The sequence below is a fragment of the Camelus dromedarius genome, chromosome 2 (assembly GCF_036321535.1).
Source record: "Camelus dromedarius isolate mCamDro1 chromosome 2, mCamDro1.pat, whole genome shotgun sequence".
Taxonomy (NCBI): Eukaryota; Metazoa; Chordata; class Mammalia; order Artiodactyla; family Camelidae; genus Camelus; species Camelus dromedarius.
Window position 1 is genome coordinate 40,716,082 of NC_087437.1, and position 18,616 is coordinate 40,734,697.

Below are 18,616 nucleotides of genomic sequence, written 5' to 3' on the forward strand. Positions count from 1 at the left end.
CACCTAATAAAGGACTTGTATCTAAAATATATAAAGAACTCTTCAAAGTTAAGGAAATGAAGAACCCAATTAAATAACGGGCGAAAGATCTGAACAAACACTTCACCAGAGAATATATAGTCATGGCAAATAAAGATATAAAAAATGTTCAAAATATTAGTAATTAGGTAAATGCAAATTAAAACCACATTGACATATCACTACACACCTTTTAAAATGACAAACAAACACGACAGACCACAAAAAACACCTGACAATTCTCAGTGCTGGCAAGGAACAGAACAACTGGAACTCTCACATGTAGCTGGTAAGAGAGAAAAATAATATAGCCAAAAAAGTTTGGCAGTTTATTATAAAGTTAAACATACACTTACCACACAACCAGCAATTCCACTCCTAGGTATTTACACAAGAGAAACGACAACTTGTGTTCACACAAAAACCTGTACACAAATATTTATAATGGTTTTATTCGTAATGGCCCCAGACTGAAAACAACCCAGTTGTTATTCAATTAGTAAATGAATAAACAAACTGTGGAATAGCCATACAATGGGATCCTACTCAGAAATAAAATGTCATGACTCGTTGATACACACAACATGAATGAATCTTACATGTATCATACTAAGTGAAAGAAACGAAACTCAAAAGGTTTCATACTGAATGGTTCCATTTATATGATGTTATGGAAAAGGCAAAGTATAGAGACAGAAAACAGATCAGTGGTTGCCAGGGGTTGGCGGTGGCAGGAGGGGAAAATCACAAAGAGATAACATAAACGAATTATTTGGGGGTGAAAGGCTCTTCTGTATTTTGATTATGGTAGAGGTTACACAACTGTATGTATTGGTCAAAACTCATAGAATTGTCTATTTAAAAGGGTCAGTTTTACTGTATGTAATTGCAACTCAATAAAGCTGAGCCCCTCCCCCCAATCCATTATTCAGAAACAAGTTCTCCAAGTTATTTAAATTCGTAGTCAGGGTTGGAAGATATTGCTGGCATAAAGAATTTGAATCTAGGTTCTGTTATTTAAACTTCAGTTTCCTCATATGTAAAACTGGAGGTAATAAAACCTACCTTGAAGAGATATTATGAGTTTTAAATGTGATTATTAGTCAAGCTCCTAATACAAGACTTGGCACAAAATAATAATAACCACTTATTAGGTGCTTCGTGCCAGGTGTTGTACAGGCATTTTACAGACGTCTCAGTTAGTCTTTACAACAGCTCTATGAAGTAGGTATTATTGTCACCGTTTTCAAGGTGGAGAAACTGAGGCTCAGAGAAGTTATGCAACTTGCTCAGGGCCTCACAGCTGGTCAGTGGCTGAGCCAGGTTCCAAGCCTGAACTTACTGTTACTGATCACTGCTGAAATCTTAACTTCAAAAACCCTATTCTTTGTCTTCATTTCTATCCTTCTATTTCATGTTCTTCGTATTTTCATTTCCAGGCTACAGCGTTCTCAGGGTTGAGCCAGAAAGAGGAAAGGACCATGTATTAAAAAGTCTGAGGATAAAGGGAGCCTTGATTATTGTGATACAGAGAAGCAGTGGGAAGTTAGGTCAAGGAGAGGTGATACAGAGATGATGGTGTGGGGTAGAAAGAAGACATTGGAGGGGGACTTTCCTTGGGTTAGTGACAAAGATCATAGAGTGAGGAGTCTGGCTGAAGAAACCTGATCTAAAAATGCTGCTGACTTTGGTACAGTTATTTTGGTCCCGAGCCTGGCTCGGGGCTCTAGGAGGATTCTGGCCAGCCTCAGCTGGGAGATGAGCCAGTTACAAAGCATAGGGAAGTGTTATGGATGAGGCCATCTGCAGAGAGGGGTGTCCCTAACTGAGGGAAAAGCAGGGTTTTCTTTTGGTTTCTGTGCAGTAGTGAAGGCACCAAATACTGGGCAGTATCAGGGCTGTGGGTGGAGCTAGGTCAGTGGTGTGCTGGTAAATGTTTAACCACTCACTCTCTGAAAACAAACAACAAACAAACTCTGACTTGTAGCATTTGCTAATTTCTGTGGAGTAAATACTCCCACCACAGCCCCAGTCTAGGTTTATAGCGCCCACGAGCACAGTGTCAGGAGTCAGGCTCCCAGAATGTGACTGGGCCTTTTTCTGGTTTCTAAACGTAATGTAGTGCAATGAAAGATAAGATGTGCGAGATTCACCGGTGGGGCATCGTCGTCTGGGGGACTGGATCGTAATAGGATGGGGCATAGAGGAGACTGTGCAGTCTGCATTGACTGGACAGGACTCCTAGCCATCTGCCCTTACCCTCTGTAGGACCCATGGTTATATGCCTGCCTTTTCTCCTAACATTGGTATTTTGTTCTGTATGCTAACATCTTTAGATTTATAAATTTCTGGTGAATAAGAATCTGGCAACTTCACCCAAATAATTTCTTTGCCAAATAAGTTTGAAAATGATTGCAATCAGGCTAATAGAATTTCAAGCATCCACAGAATTTATTCATGTGAATAACTTATTTTCATCTATAAGGAAAAAAAATCCTCTGTTCTGCAGGAACCTCAATTATTAGGATATTCATGCATATTAGAGAATGAATTCAGGAAAAGATGATGGTAAAACTAACAAGGATATGAGCCATGACAGGAGATAAATAAAATCAGTCTGAAAATACCGTCCTCATCAAATTAGAAGAATGTCAAATATAAACCATGCACTTTCTGGTTACATGACCCTGGTTTGTGTATCCCACATGGATGAAGACTATTTAGTCTGAATGTACAATATAATGCAGAACTTTTCTTGGGATGATACGCATTAGTACACAGAACTCCTGATGTAAATTAGCATTCCTAGACACATTTGAAGAGGCCACGACATTCACTGCCAGTACATGAATTGACCCATGTGATCTGCCACCCAAAACTCAGCAAAGCCTCATGCTTTTGCAATATAACCATCAAAAAGCAGGAAGTTTTCCATTTCTTTCTTTTTCAAGTCATCCATTGACCCATCCCTGGTATTCTGGGAAGATACTATGGATCGCAGCTCAAGAGAAGAGGAGGAAAAGGAAATAGGAGAGCTGTTTCAGAAACTATCAACATGCAAGTCCCGGTCCCTCATTAAAAAAAAAAAAACAACAACAAAAACCCTGAGTTTATGATTCTTTCTCAAGGAGAGAGAAGGCACTAGCTGAGCTACCTCTGCAGAATATCATTCTGTCGAAGTGCTTCTGGCAGATGGTGCTTTGTGATTCTCACAATGGCTTTATGTTTCCTAGCTTTGTTTCCTCCTGCTTGGAGATCACAATGCCAGTTTGAGGCTCATCAAATCCCAATCATATCAGATTTACTGACTTGTCATTTTGTGACTATGCCTATCCATTCTATATTATTTATATCCTGGCTATATCCACCATCTACAAAGGGATTGACCTACCTTCCCATGAAAGGGAGAGTTAGAATAAAAACAGAGCCATTAGAACAGGACAGGGCATGAGAAGTTGGACCATGGCTAGGCACCAGAATAATTATTTGGATCAAAAAAACCAAAAAAAAAAAGGAAGCTACTACAACTGAGCCAAAACCTAGCACTGAGTTCCCTGGAGTCAAGGCAAAAAGGGAGCATGATAACCATTTCTCTGCCACTTCATGCATCTCACCACTAAATACTCTAGAAGAGTGGGATGAACAGTAACAGGCTGGCAAGCACGCTTTCCACAGGCCTTCCCCTGCACCGAGACCCTTACCTGATAATATGGATGCAACGGCTGCGATGATGAAGGACACAATGACGCCAGGTCCTGCCATTTCCTTGGCCACCAGGCCGGACACCACGTACATCCCAGTGCCCACACAGCTACCAACGCCAAGAGAGATGAGGTCCACGGTGGTGAGCACCTGGGCTAGCTTGGTGCCATGCGCTGTGGTGGCCCCAGTCCCCTCCAGCATGGATTCCACCGGTTTGGTGCGCAGGATCCTGGAGTGCATGGCATACCAGGCGGCCCCCCACTGCACTCTCCGGGGGTCCAGCGACGCGAGGAAGCCACTCATCCTGAGCGATGTGGGTTGTGGTGAAGGTCAACTGATGGAAGAGGGCAATGGGAGCCTTAGTGGATGCTTCTGGAACTCATCTAGTGAGCAGAGATCTCCCTTTTAGGAAAGGTCCAGAGGAACTGAAAGTAGTCTTCTCCTGGGCATGAATGTCTGCAGGAAAGAGGAAGATGAGACCAGGTGATTTGGAGGCCTGGGTGGATGTCAGCATACTGACCTGGTAGAGCAGCTCTGTCCTGTGTACTCATAATGTGGGAGGCTTGCATTTTTACCCCTTTGTGTCCCCTCCAGTCCTAAATGACAGTCCAGAGTTTGCACTGTGTCGTATAGTCATTCTGAAGAGGGTGGTCTGAGTCAGGGCTCTGCCACCTGCAGCTTTGGGACCTTGGGTAAGTTACTGCACGTTTCTTTGCTTCAGTTTCAACTGTGTAAGGGGGATAATAAAGCCTCCTCCTGCCTTGTGTTCGTGTGAAGGTTAAATTAGTGTATATTTAAAAAGAGCTTAAGACAGTGCCTGGCATGAGGAAAATGCTCTCTGTCAAAGTCTAGGTGCTTCTTACCTGACTTCACCAAGACTTGGTCTGTGATCCTTGAGCATGTTCTTTGGCGACACAAGTTCTCATTTTTTACATAAGGATGTAAAATTAAATCTGTGACTCTCAAGAGGAGCAATGCCACCCCATGAAATTGTCTTAGAACTTTGCTGTCAAATGAAATGAAAAATGTTTTGAGAAATTTTTGCTCTTTTGAAAGATTGGGGTGGAGGGAGTGTTTGTGGCATTTGGTGGTTGGGCCCCTGAGATGCTCAATGTGTGGGGTGGGGTCATACTATTTTCAAATATCTCACCAGACATTCTTGTAGATGAAAATTCTGCTTATGATGTTCTGAACTTAAAATCTAACTCAGTTCTACATGGGATTATTTTGAATGGTTTTAATATACAAGCACCTTAACTTTTCTAGGAAGGCAATCATAGAATAAATTGAAGAAAGATTGTAAATTCTTTAGTTTGGAGCTTAAGAGGAGTTCATCACCAATTTAGGAAACCAAAGCTCCCTCTCATGCAACCGCTGGGGCTGCATCTCTGATTTCAGCTCCCCTGTAACAGCCTGCTACTTGAAACTGGCACATTTACAGTGATTTGTCATACAGTGCAAGCATCTTCTGACTTCATTTGTACTTTTCTGAGTGTTTACGTACTGAAATATGTTATATACAGGTAGGTTGCCCATGAATTTTGCTTTAGGATATTAAAGAGGGGTGTGACAAAACATTTATTACAAAAAGGGTGTTAGGTCTGATGGACTTGAGAATTATTATATTAGATGATTTCTAAAGTTTTGTCAAGTTAGAAAACACCAAGGTTATATGAAGTTTCTTTCTTTGTAAAATTCTATAAACAATTTTTGAAGGACAACTGGAACATTGATTCCAAGTTCTGTGCTGATAACCGTACGGCATTTACACTTACAGGTACCAGCCAATGTAATCTACCAATATTATTAATAAATACTACTTAGCACTTAATGTAACACTTGTCTGCATCTAAAGGCTTTGCAAACGGCCTAATTAGAAGAATCAGGTAAAATGTGGCAGTTTAGTTCACAGGGGTTGAGTGATGGACCTACTGGCTTAATTTCCTCCTAGATTTGACAGCATTGTTTCATACCATGCTTTAATTTTTTGACAACATCTTAAATATCAGTACAGTTGGATAATGCCACGGTATATGCCAGAGTCATTCAAAAGCCTAGAGTGTCAGCATTCTTTTTTTTTTTTTTTTTTTTTTTAAGATTTCCAGATTTGTGAGAAGATGTATCACATCTATACCAGGAAGGCTGCAAGAACAGTTGCTTCACCCAAGCTCTGGAGCTCTTATGGGGAAATCAAGGTATATATCTGTTTAATTTCAACTCAGCCAGCATATCCTGAGAATCTGTTATGTGACAGGCATGGTGTTAGGCTCAGGGATGCAAAGACGTAGTTCCCGCTGTCTTGGAGCTTCCAGTCCAGAACAGGAGATGATGGACTCCCAAATCACAGTGCAAGGGAGAAGCTTTGCTTTTGTTTTTTCCTGAAAAGCTTTTTATTATTTTTCTTATTACAAAAGCATAGCATGGCTATTGCAAAAAAATCAGACAGTATAAGCAATGACATGCAGTGAGGAGAGACAACACAATTCGACACAGGGGTAGAAAAAGAAAATCAGATCATTGTAGAGAGGGATAAGGGATATGTTACACGTTCAGTTGTGTCCCCTCCAAACTTATATGTTGAAGCCCTAACCCTCCCTACCTCAGAATGTGACCTTATTTGGAAATAGAGTCATGGAGGATGTAATTAGTTAACATGAAGTCATGCTGGAGTGGGATGGGGCCCTAATCCAATATGCCTGGTGGGTGTCCTTATAAAAAGAGAAAATTTGGACAGGGAGAATGAGACGTGAAGATGAAGGCAGAGATCAGGGTGAAGCATCTCAAAGCCAGGGAGCACCAGGGGTGGCCAGCAGACCTGCAGAAGCTGGGAGGGAGCGCTGGGACAGAGCTGTCCGCACAACCTGCCAACACCTTGATCTCAGACTTCCAGCCTCCAACTGTGAGACAATAAGTTTCTGCTATTTAAGACAGAATGCTTTGTTATAGCAAAGTATAGTATGGCCCTAGTACATGAATACAGGCTATGAAGGAAACCAGACAGGGTGAGGAAGGGGCAAGAGGGTCTCTGCGGTCATGGCATTGGCTCCTGAGTGGTGGCAAGGAGCCAGTCATGCCACGTGTCAAGGGAGAGTGTCCTGCAGAGCTGGGCCAGAGGGGAGATGGGTGCCTGCTCTGGGAACTGAGTGAGACTGGGATGGGTGACGAGGAGGATTTGAGTGCCATGTTAGAGCTTTAAGTTTGTCAACCAGTTGAATCCTTATAACCAATCTGCACTTACAGACGAGGCACAGGAGGCTGGGAGAGGTCTGGTAGCCCCTCGGAAGTCACAGAGCCCACAAGGGCAGAGCTTGGCCCCACTTCCCCACTTGCCGAGCTCGTGTGCTTACTCTCCTGCTTAAGGTGCGTCTGAGGCTCTCACAAGCCAAGACGAGTGTTGATTCTAAGTGCTGTGAGAAGCCATGGGAGGGTTTTTTTTCGGGGGAGCGTCACAATATGATTTACATTTTTAAAAGCGCACTGTAGCTGCTGTGCTGTTAACTGAAGAATCATGCTGGGTGATAAAGCAGCCCCAGGATTGATGTACAAAGGGGAGTGACGTGTGGGCCTGCTGCTGAGTGAGGCAGCGGTGTCTCCAACTTGGCTGCACAGCGGAATTACCTGGGGATCTTTCGGGAACACTGGTGCCTGGCCCCAACCCCAGAAATCCCAGTTTAATTGGTCTGAGGTGCTGCTTAGATACGTGATTCCTTACAGCTCCCCAGGTGATTCTAGCACGGCAGGTCTGGGGTCCACTGCCCTGGGAATAATTGCTGGTGTGGAAAAGCAGATACTGCCTGTGATGGTTAATTTTATGTGTCAACCTGACTGGGCTAAGGGATGCCCAGATGGCTGGTAAAACATGATTTCTGGGTGTGTCTGTGAGGGTGTCTCTGGAAGAGATTACCTTTGAATTGGTGGACTGAGTGGAGAGGATCCCTCGTCAGTGTGGGTGGGCACCACTGGATCCGCTGAAGACCGGAATGGAACAGAGAGGCAGAAGAAGAGCAAACTCACTGATTCCGCTGGAGCTGAGACGTCCATCTGCTCCTCTCCTTGGGCACTGGTGCTCCTGGTTCTTGAGCTCTTGAACTCAGACCAGGACTCACCCCGTCGGCCCCTCCCGATGCCCAGGCCTTCCGATTCAGCCCGAATTCCATCACCAGCTTTCCTGGTTCTCCAGCTGGCAGACAGCTGATCGTGGGACTTCTCAGCCTCCATGACCTGTGAGCCAGTTCCTATAAGAAATCTCCTCATATGTATCTTTGTAAATCCTGTTGGTTCTTTTTCTCTGGGGAACCCTGACTGATCCATTGCCATTTTCCACATGGAGCCACACGTTAGACAGGTACTTCTGTTTTCTCTTCCTGGGCGGTGACTGGGCCTTTTGGCCACTGTCTTCTGCGGGTGGCAACTGTGGATGCTGTGCTTTCTGGAGACACCCTTTGGGATATTTGTCCTGATCAGCCTTTCATCAGAAACTGTCACAAGGACACTGAGGAAAGTATCAGGTTGGTTAAGGAGGTGGTGACTTCTATTTGATAGATAATTAGAAATTGTGGTGAAAACAGAGAATCAACCAAAACCAAGGTTGAAGGCAGTGAGAATTCTTTCCTGGCTCTATTCCCTCCATGTAATTCCTCTGAGTAGCTTGCTTTATTGATGCAAACAGGGGCTTGGGGCATTTCCTTTCTCGGTTGGAAATTTACTGGAGAGAACAAAATGTACAAAAGAAAACATGCTTCTAAGTGACTGTTGACAATATCCATATTCATTACTCCCAGATTATGTTAATCAAGGAGAGTTTTGGAAGCTCATTGCTGTTGTCTTTCCAAGATGAGCAATAAATGTGTGTTGTGCTTTCTCTAGCACTTTAATTCAAGTTTCTCAAAATACTTCACAGCTATAACTAAGGAAGGCTGCAGGGCCTCTGGGAGACGGGAGTCATTGCGGTGTTTGCTGGCGTGCTTGAGCGTTCAGCGGGCTCCAAGAATAATAACGATAAAAGCAGGTTTGTGTGAGGATGAAAATAATTACAGCTCAGAAGTTCACCAGCTAGGTGGCATTATCGAATTAGGTTGGAGCCTGCCTTTGGAGGTGAGGAGAGGAAGGAAACGAAGGCTAACCAAACAATAAACAGCCTGAAGCCATTACTGCCTGCTTCTGCGAATACACTAAGGGATTACAAAAATCCCTTCATGACATTCTCCACGAGCAGAGGCCCAGCCCTTGCTGGAACATCTGGAGCAGCGGGGAACACTGGCTGGTGGCAGCATACCTTCCTGTGGTTGGACAGTTGGGATTGTGACAAAATTCTTCCAATCAGCGTCCCAGGCAAAAGGAGGTTACAGTTAGAGTAAAAGGTGCCGGTTTGATGAGCCCCTCCTGGTGACTTCAGGATCTGAAAGAGGCTTCTGAGGCCCCTCCCCTCTGCTGTATCCTGGGTCGTGCACTCGCTGCTCCTCCTCCTCTGGGCTGAGCTCCTGGCTCTTGGTTAATCCAGGGAACCTCCTTCTGACCTTCATGCCTGTGGCTCACTTGGCTCATGCAGCCAGAGTCTTTGATGACAGATTCTCTGCTGAGATCCTGGCTTCTGTAGCTCTTCTATTCTGTCCAAGCTTGCAAATTATGGCTGTATATTTGTGCCCCGACCGTGGGTGTGCTTGCCTGTCAGTCACTAGGATTTCACACAGGGTGGCCAGAGGCAGTTCAGATGTATGTGAATCCCAGGGCCTGCCCTGTCTGAACAGAACACCCTAGTAAATTGAATTGAGATGTGCATCCTGGTAAATGTATCCTGTTGTCCCCAGTTTTGCTCTCTGTAGCTGTACAGATTAGAGCGAATCTGTTTACAGGAAAGTCTTCAAGTTTTGAAGGCAACTAACATATCTCTTGGAGTCTTATCTTCCCCAGACTAAACATCTTTAGTTTCTTCAGTGATCAGCAGTGTCTCACATGGTACAGCTTCTAGATCAATCACATTCTGATTTGTACTTCTCGGGCAGGCTGCAGTTTATCATGGTTTATGTTTTTGGATAACAGAGTGGTGCGGGAGATGTTTTTGATCGGTCTTGGCTGTGTGTGTGTGTGTGTGTGTCTGTATCCATGTACCTCCTAAATCATACAATGCTGGTGCCTGACCAGTTCACCCAGATATACAATTGGCTTTAAAACCAGACTTTCTGATTTTCAGATTGCCATTCTTCCCAATTATGTCTATGCTAAGTGTTTGATTGATCAAACCCACTTCAAGTTATTTCTTGATCACCTGCCACATAACTTACCAACGCACTGGCCCATTTACATTGTGGGATCTCAGACACAGCTGGCTTTGTTTTGCTTGGTCTGTTTTTAAAGGAGTGTTTGAATCTATGACAACTGAATAGCTATGCAAAAGGAGTTGTATCATTTCAGCTTCCTTTTTGAAGCTTGCTGTCTTTTTCTGTTTCTAAAATGTTATTGAGTGTATTAATTAGCTTTTGCTGCAGTAACAACCCTAAACTTCAATATGCTACCACAATGACATCTCTTTTTTTTTGATAATTTTAAAAAAGTTTTTAATTTTTTAATTGAAGTATAGTCGATTTATAATGGTGTAGTTCCTGGTGTACAGCAAAGTGTTTCAATTGTATATATATTTTTCAGATTTTTTCCATTATAGGTTATTACAATACCTTGAATATAGTTCCATATGCTATACAGTGGATCCCCATTGTTTATCTATTTTGTGTATAGTAGTATGTATCTGTTACTTCCAAATTCCTAATTTATCCCTCCCCTCCCTTTCCTCCCTGGTAACCGTAAGTTTGTTTTCTATGTCTGTGAGTCTATTTCTGTTTTGTAAGTAAGTTAATTTGTAGTATTTCAAGATTCCACACATAAGTGATATCATATGGTATTTGTCTTTCTCTGTCTGACTTCCTTCGCTTAGTATGATAATCTCTAGGTCCATCCATGTTGCTGAAACTGGCATTATTTCATTCTTTTTATGGCTGAATAGTATTCCATTATATATATATATGCATACACACACATGCACACACACAAGCACAACTTCTTTGTCCAGTCGTCTGTCAATGGACATTTAGGTTGCTTCCGTGTCTTGGCTATTGGAAATAGTGCTGCTATGAACATTGGGTGTGTGTATGTTTTTGAATTAGAGTTTTTGTCTTTTCCAGATATATGCCCAGAAGTGGGATTGCTGGATCATATGGTAACACTATTTTAAATTTTTAAAGGAACCTCCATACTGTTTTCCTTAGTGGCTGTACCAATTTAGATTCCCAACAATAGTATAGGAGGGTTCTCCTTTCTTCACACCCTCTCCAGCATTTGTTACTTGTAGACTTTTTGATGATGGCCATTCTGACCAGGGTAAGGTGATACCTCATTGTCATTTTGATTTGATTTCTCTAATAGTGATACTGAGCATCTTTTTGTATGCCTGTTGGTCATCTGTAATGGCATCTGTCTCTTGCTGTGACTTTACTCCAGGCTGTGGATTGGCTTCAGGTCTTTTCCTTAATCTGGACTGTGAATCTGGAATTCAGGCTAAAGGAGCAATTCTGACCTGACCCATGCCATTCTCTCATGGCACAGGCCAAGAACAAGGGACTGGTGGAAATGGGAAATGCCTCTTCTGTTCCTGCTTGGAACTGACATTTCCACGAACTTTCCATTGGCTAAAGTAAGTCAAATGAGCAAGACTGAAGTTAATGAGCCGTGTGGTATATTCCTCCCATAGAAGGAAAGTGATTCACATGGCAAAGAGTGAGATTGTATACTTTTTTTATAAGGAGGGATTTGAATATTTGTGATGATAATATAACTTATCTCACTGAGCTCCTGCTATGTTTGAGTCAAAGCAATTGTATTTTGTTTTTGAGGTCCCCCCGCCCCGGAATGGGTAGAAGACTGTATATCTGAGGAATAAACTTAAAAAGACTTTGTTGTATTCATTTGTGTAACTTCTTCCACAATCAATTCTATAAAGGTATAAAGATTTCCTTTAATGAATAGCACGGATCCAAAATTAATCTACTTCTAACTCTGAGCAGAACAAAACAGTAAGAAGTCATTTTAACTTTATTTGCTTGAAATAACAAACTTAAAAAATTTTTTTTCAGCCTTATGAGCATAGTTGATCTTTACCTAATCTAGGACAGTATTTCTGTTTAAAAATGTTTTCCATCTACTTCCCTGTGTGTCAGCAACATTCCAGGGGTTGAGAGTATTATCTGTATGTGTATTTGACAGAAACTGTTGGGAAAACACTGTCAAGAGAATGTTTGGCCTCTACTTAATGGGAGAAGTGAGGGAAGCTTGTTTAGGGATCTGGTTATTCAGCACCGAGGTACCACTTTCTCCTCCAATACCATGTTCAGGGAGGATGTTACAGCCTGACGTCCCCTTCCCCTCTGTCCTCCCCCTGACCTCATGCCAGTGCTCTTCCTACTGCTCCATATTTAAGAGGGTTAACAGAGCTGCCTGCATTTTCTTTGTATGACATCACTGTCATGCCAGGCTTGGATGATCCCTAAGGGAAAATGAGGCATTTGCCCAATTGTCTATGTGGTAATGTTCCTTTAAAGGAGTTGAGGGAAGAGACAAGGGTGTTTAATGTTCCTCAAAACTCTTCCTAGTGACTTGTCGTCAGTAAGAATTTCTGCATCCCATTTGGGAGAAGAATGAATCTCATTGGAGTCTTCTAGCTTTTCAGTAACCAGCTGGCTTCCTCAGCGATGCTCAGGAAAATCCTTAAGTAAATGTATCCCTGCAGCTACTCTCCTTGGATGTGCTAAACTGAGTTGCCCGTGAGAGAAGCTCCCTTACAAATCTGTGACTGCAGTTTGGATAACTGACTTTTGTCTTTGGGCTTGGAGCTCATATTTGAAACTGCTTTTTTGTTCCCTGTTTACTGTGTCTTAATCCATACCCAGGCCTCTCTGTGCTTTGATTCAGTTATTCTGGAGGCTGGCCGCCTGTCTCTGCGATTCCTTCTAGAGCCCCAAAGGAAAAGTCTACTATTCTAAAGAGTCTGCACTTTAAATCAGATCATTTCAAGCAGACCCGTCAAATTTTGAAAATGGCCATTTCTATGTGGTACAGCAATAAACAGACAAGTGGATAGAATCTTAATTTTATCGATGTAGGTTATTATCCATGCTTCGTGAACTTTCAGTTCTCAGCATGACACCGCGTACCCAGCCCAACCCCACCCTTGGTTTGTGCTGTTCTCAATACACACCATCTGCTTTAATGGGTTCAGAGCACTGCCTAAATGTCTGGCCCCGTGTGTCCAAGCTGCAGAGACAGAGAGAGGAAGAAGACGCTCTTCCTCGCTCTTGGAGCTCCCAGGCCGGCCGGCAAGACATGCTAGATGATGAAGTAACCGCCTAGTGTGAATACCTCAGTTCTCCCCACTGATGACGATGATTTTACTTCTTAGCCATTAGTTTTTGCTGTTTCCCCCACCTTTCCTCCCAAAGCTACCCACATTTTCATGTTCTTCTGGCACTCAGCTCATATCCCATCTGTCATTAAATGTACAGTGTTAACCACTTGGGCCTCCTCTTCTCTGGTTTCCTATGGGACCCCTAACTCGGCATATATTAAATTGTCTTGCCACAGATTGTTATACACCTGAAGGCTAGGATCTCCTTAAACTCTCCAAATGGTTTTGTCCTGCAAGGAAAATGAAATCCAAGCTCGTTACAATGGCCTGTGGAGCCCTAAGCAGCCTTGTGGCTACTTCATCTCAGAGTTCATTGCCTGAACCCTCCCTTTTGGTTCAGCCACGCTGACCTCCTCTCTGTTCTTGAAACACACTGAACTCTATGTTGTTTCTGGGCCTTTGCACTTGTTTCCACCTGCCTGGAATCTCTTGTCTCAGGGGTTCATGCGACTCTCTTTTTCTCCTGATTCTAGTCTCAACAGAAATGTCACTTCTGCAGAGGGAGACCTTCTGGGCCACTTGGGCTCAAAGCAGCCCTGGTCTTTCTCTCAAGTTCTATCATCTTTCTCTATTTATCTGTCATCTACCATCTACCTAGGTAACTATCCATCCATCTACTTATTTTATTCATCTCTATTTGGCACATATTTATTTACATTTTCATTGTGTGTATCCTCTCTCTATACTGTAAACTCCTTGAAGGTAGGGATTTGCCTGTCTGTGACCGCAGCAGGTACTGACAAACAGTAGGTAATCAACAAATGTTGGTCGAATGAAGATTTTTGCACAGTGCTAAAAAGAGTATTGGGCTTAAAGTCTTTCTGTATAAAAGATGTCATTTACCATAGCAATTGGTAATAATCTCTGCTCTCCTGAGACATCTCTTACGATGCAGGATGACCTCCTTTGTTGATTGCCTTTTGTGCATACAAAGAACACAAAGCCTCTGAAATCATCTAATTCAATCTCAGATTTTACAAATGAGAAAACTGTATTTTCATCGACTGCCTTCACAAAGCCCTCTGGGAAACCAAAGTATCTATAATACCTAATTATAAATAAGTGCTATTTCTATGTTTTCGATCCTCCAATTTTAATTAAATCAAGGGAAGACTGATTAAAAATCCACAATATTATAATATTAAAATATTTGACATTAAAATCTAGCTAAGGTTAGTTGTAGTTTTTAATGTAGGCAGTCCATGTAGCTCCTTGGAGACCTCAAACAGTCTTTCACCCAATCAGAGTATAAAAATCTCATAAAGTATGCTCCATAGAAGAGAAAGTATATCTTTTAGTTTGCTTTATTGCTTTTTTTTTTTTTAATCTGGGAAGAATAGTTGAGACCTTTGACAGCCTGGAATTTAACATGTTTTTGAAAGTAGACATTTGCTTTGCCCTGTGGGTGCACTGTTCATTTCTAGTTTCTGAGTCTACTTTGAGGATGACACCCCTTAGGGTCTGTGGGTCCACAGGCCCCCAGGGTGCGCTCTAGATCCACAGCCCAGAGAACTCCTCTTTGGAGGCAGGTTCCTTTCTTGACTCTCAGCATGTCTTTTCATTAGGAAATCTGAAAACTGGAAGAGCATATTTCAATGCCAACAGTCTTTAACTGACAGAGGACTGCCAGATTTCATTTGGGGACATTTCAGTGAATTTCCAACCTATAAGCTATTTGACTGAAAAGTACTTGCTTCCAAGCTGTTAAATTAAAAATTTTTGAGACTGCAAGTTCTTGAATGTATTCCTTGCAGAGCACTTTAAGGAGCAACTGTTAATGCAAATATAAATATTCAATAATATGGATCAAAGAAATGGGTCAAAGAAATTATACTTCCATGCACTGGTTTTAGGTGTGTGAACTGACGAATGTTTTGGAAAGTCAATCTATCATGTGAAAATAATCAGGTGCAAAAAAATTTTTTTTTCCCAACAGTCACTGCAATATTATTTACGGTAAAAATTGGAGACAACCTAAATGTCCAAAAATAGGGATAGAGTTAAATGGGTTATGAGACATTCAAAGAATAAAATTTTAAGCAACCAATAAAATGCTGTCCTAAAGTAATATTTAATGACACAAATTACTCAGAATATATTAAATTAAAAGCTATAACAATAAAGGATATTATTAGTGCATAATATATGATCCAATTTCATTCTCTTCTGAAGGCAAAGTGCTGAAATGTGAAGAGGAGGGACCTGTGGGTGGTGGGCTTAGGAATGATTTCTAGTTTCATCTTTCCTGTGGTCAGCACATTTTTTTTTTAAATCGGGGAAAATATTTAATTAAAAATTAAAACAAAACACAGACGATCCCAGAATAATGAGCATGCTCCTGTTCCTGGCCATGAAGAGAAACGCTTGGCTTTTGGAATCACACTTCTGTGCATCTCCATTACTGGGAACTGTTTTAGGATCTGTTTCCCCCATGGAATTAGATTAGCCAACATTATCATTATCACTCTTTTCACTTTGGAGAGAGAATTTCCAGGGAATTTCCAGGGAAAGCTCTGACTTGGTTACTGTATCAGTCTTACACAGCAGACTGCAATCACCAGGAGCCTGGAGGTGGGATTTTCCCAGTTGCTACACAAAGCTCAGGCCAGTTTGGGAAGATAGTAAGTATCTGCCCCAAAGCAAATACCTCAGTCCTATGACTTTGTAGATTGGTTTTCTTTCCTTCCATGTTGACTATCCCCCATCTCCCAAAGACAGCTAGTCCTGATTATTTCTTGGACTGTTCTAAGAATTTGAATTATTCTCAACAGGTTCATCTTACAAAACAAACACGTAAAAACATCCCTCTGCCACCAAACGCCGTGCCCCCTTTAGCACACTGATTGCCCGCTGTGGACCGAGTGTTTCCTGCGGGGCCCAAATTCACACTTCACTGTAGTGTGACTCACTAACAATATTTATGCTTATAATTAATCTGTTTGTTTTTCCAGTATAATTGTAATTGTTTAAAAAAACAGTTTCTTTTCTTATTTTCAGTTTCAACCTCTTTACAGTTTTATTTCTTCTTACAAATGAAAACTGTTGCAAATTACTTGTAAAAACCTGCATAAAGGAATGAAGGAAAGCGTCACCTATATCTGGGTTACGGGTGCCCCGAGTAAACACAGCTGTCACCCAAACAGGGAGATCAACGTCTTAGGTTTTGCCACACTTTAGCTATTGTCCTTCAGGCTGTCTCCATGCTTCGTATCTTGCCAGTTATCAGCCTTCTCCATTCTGCCTTCTACATCTTCCTTGTCACCATCAGTGGCTTCTGTGTTGCTAAATTCAGTGGACACATTTTAGCCCTCATCTCCCTCCCTTGACCTGTCAGAAGCATTCAACATAGTTGTTCACATCCTCCTTCTCAAACCTCTTATTTAATCTTACGGAAGTGAGAGCCATGCCTGTGTGTATGTCATGTGCAAGCTTGACGGTGACCTCCTATCATTTGTTTAGGAATAAACCCTTGTGACTTTTTTTTCTTCTTCAGTGTCAGATTTTGAAAGGAAGAATGCATCCTCTAGGGGATCCTCCCTGCTGATACATCTTTCGTTCATAACATGGTGTCTACTATTAATGGAATCAAAGAATGATATTTACAAGTGACCATGTATTGGTCAGTGTGAGACAACATCAAGAAGCCATTATGCCATGATGCTAAAAGAGTGGCCTAGGAGGGGAAAAGATGCCCTTTTGTTCAAAACGAGAAGGAAATGGGAGAATCTGCTTTACAGATATAAAGAAGAATAAAAATATTCCTGAGGCAGAGGGTCAGATGGTTTAGAAACTTTCAGGTCCATCTGGACTGTTGGTCATCTGTGCACCTTGACCTATTCTTGGGGCTGACCTGTCTGAAATTGTTGCCCTCTCTGAGATCTGAAGCTTGGTTGAAAATGTAAGTTCCCTTTGCCAAGCTAGGCTGGTGGACCTGCTGCCCCGGTGCCTTTGACCCTTTCCCTTTCCCCAGAGACTGCAGCTTAGATCTGACCTACTCTTTTATGCCTCCCTTAGAAGCAAAGGCCATGATGTCAGGTGTTTAGAACCAGCCACAGAAGACCCATTTTACTATGTTCTGCATCAGTGAGATATGTAGGAAGTATAATCTCTCTAGGACTGAGGAAGATGGGGTGGGAAATGCGGTGGGTCAAATTCTGTTTCATATTTTGACAACTGAAGAGTGTCCAAAAAAATGAGCCTCAGTGTTCAGAGTCTGGTACACTTAACAATTAAGAACACTTAATTGGTTCTACCTGTCATAGGCAAACACTGAGCGTGGAATTTCCTGCCTGTGGATTGGGTCTGACATGGACCCCCATTCCATTCAGTTAATGAGGAATCTCCATGTAAAAAGATATGAACCCCCCTTGGGGCACATAAAAGGATTAAAACAGCCTCCTTATTATTTTGAACTCTGGGTATCATTCTGTTGCAAGTGGATAAAGGGTAAAATAGACAAAAAAGAGTCTCTTACTGTGAGGCTACACACGGAGAGTTTACATGGTTCTATATCTAAAATGGCAGAGGGTCTGCCCTCTCTGCCTTCTCGATTCACACACCTGAGGTCGAAATATTTGCCCATCTTCTTTTATGTGTCAGATGCTTGGATAACCTCCACTTACATAATAGCATTACTTATATGATGCTTACTATGTGCCAAGCACAGTTTTAACTGATTCTATATATATTATTCCTACAACAGCCCTGTGAGGGAGATATTATTTTTAACCATCTCCTAATGAAAGATGAGGAAACTGAGGTAAAGAGCAGTTCAGGCATTTGTTCAAAGTGATACACTAAGTGGCAGAGCTGGGGTTTGAATCCAGGTAGTGGAGCCCAGAGCAGTGAACCATCTAGACCAGCACTGTCCAGTAGCACCCTGTGCTGATGAAATTGTTTTTTGTGATGTCTGGTGTAGTAGCCATAACCACATGTGGCTACTGAGTGCTTGACATGTGGCTAGTGGGACAGAAGAACTGAATTTAAAATTTTATTTAATTTTAATGATTTAAATTTAGATAGCCACATATGGTTAGTGGCTATTAAACTGGACACCCCAGCTATAGAGTCTGTACTTAATAACTTTCAAAATAACATCAGGAATACGGTGGTATCCGTTACAGAAGAGGACAGTGAGTGCCAGAGGAGTGGGGGAATTTATCCAAGACTCTGAAGCTAGACAGTGGAAAAGCCAGGAAGCCAGCCTCTAAAGCCACATACTCTGGTCCCCAGAGATGCACTCCCCTGCCCCATTCACTGTCCGGGCTCCTCATCTCTTTCCAAGCAGGATTGGGAAGCATATCTTTCTTCCTTTGCCCAGAATCTCTTTTTCCCTTCCTCTATTATTAACACAGTAACAATAGAACAGCACTTTGTGACAGAACATCATGCTACATGTGGGGGATGTGGCATGGCCCTGTAGAGTGGTTTTTTTTTTTTTTAATG

The 18,616-nt window shown here is 42.1% G+C and overlaps 1 protein-coding gene across 1 annotated transcript in view; it reads right to left on the reverse strand.

The window, feature by feature from the left end:
• The window catches only part of SLC7A14 (solute carrier family 7 member 14), a 98,865-nt gene that overhangs the window by 43,453 nt on the left and 36,796 nt on the right, over positions 1-18,616 (reverse strand). The window contains exon 2 of the mRNA XM_010976301.3: positions 3,720-4,176. Within this exon, the coding sequence (XP_010974603.2) occupies positions 3,720-4,023 (304 nt within the window). The 5' untranslated portion in view covers positions 4,024-4,176. The remainder of the gene's footprint in view (positions 1-3,719; positions 4,177-18,616) is intronic.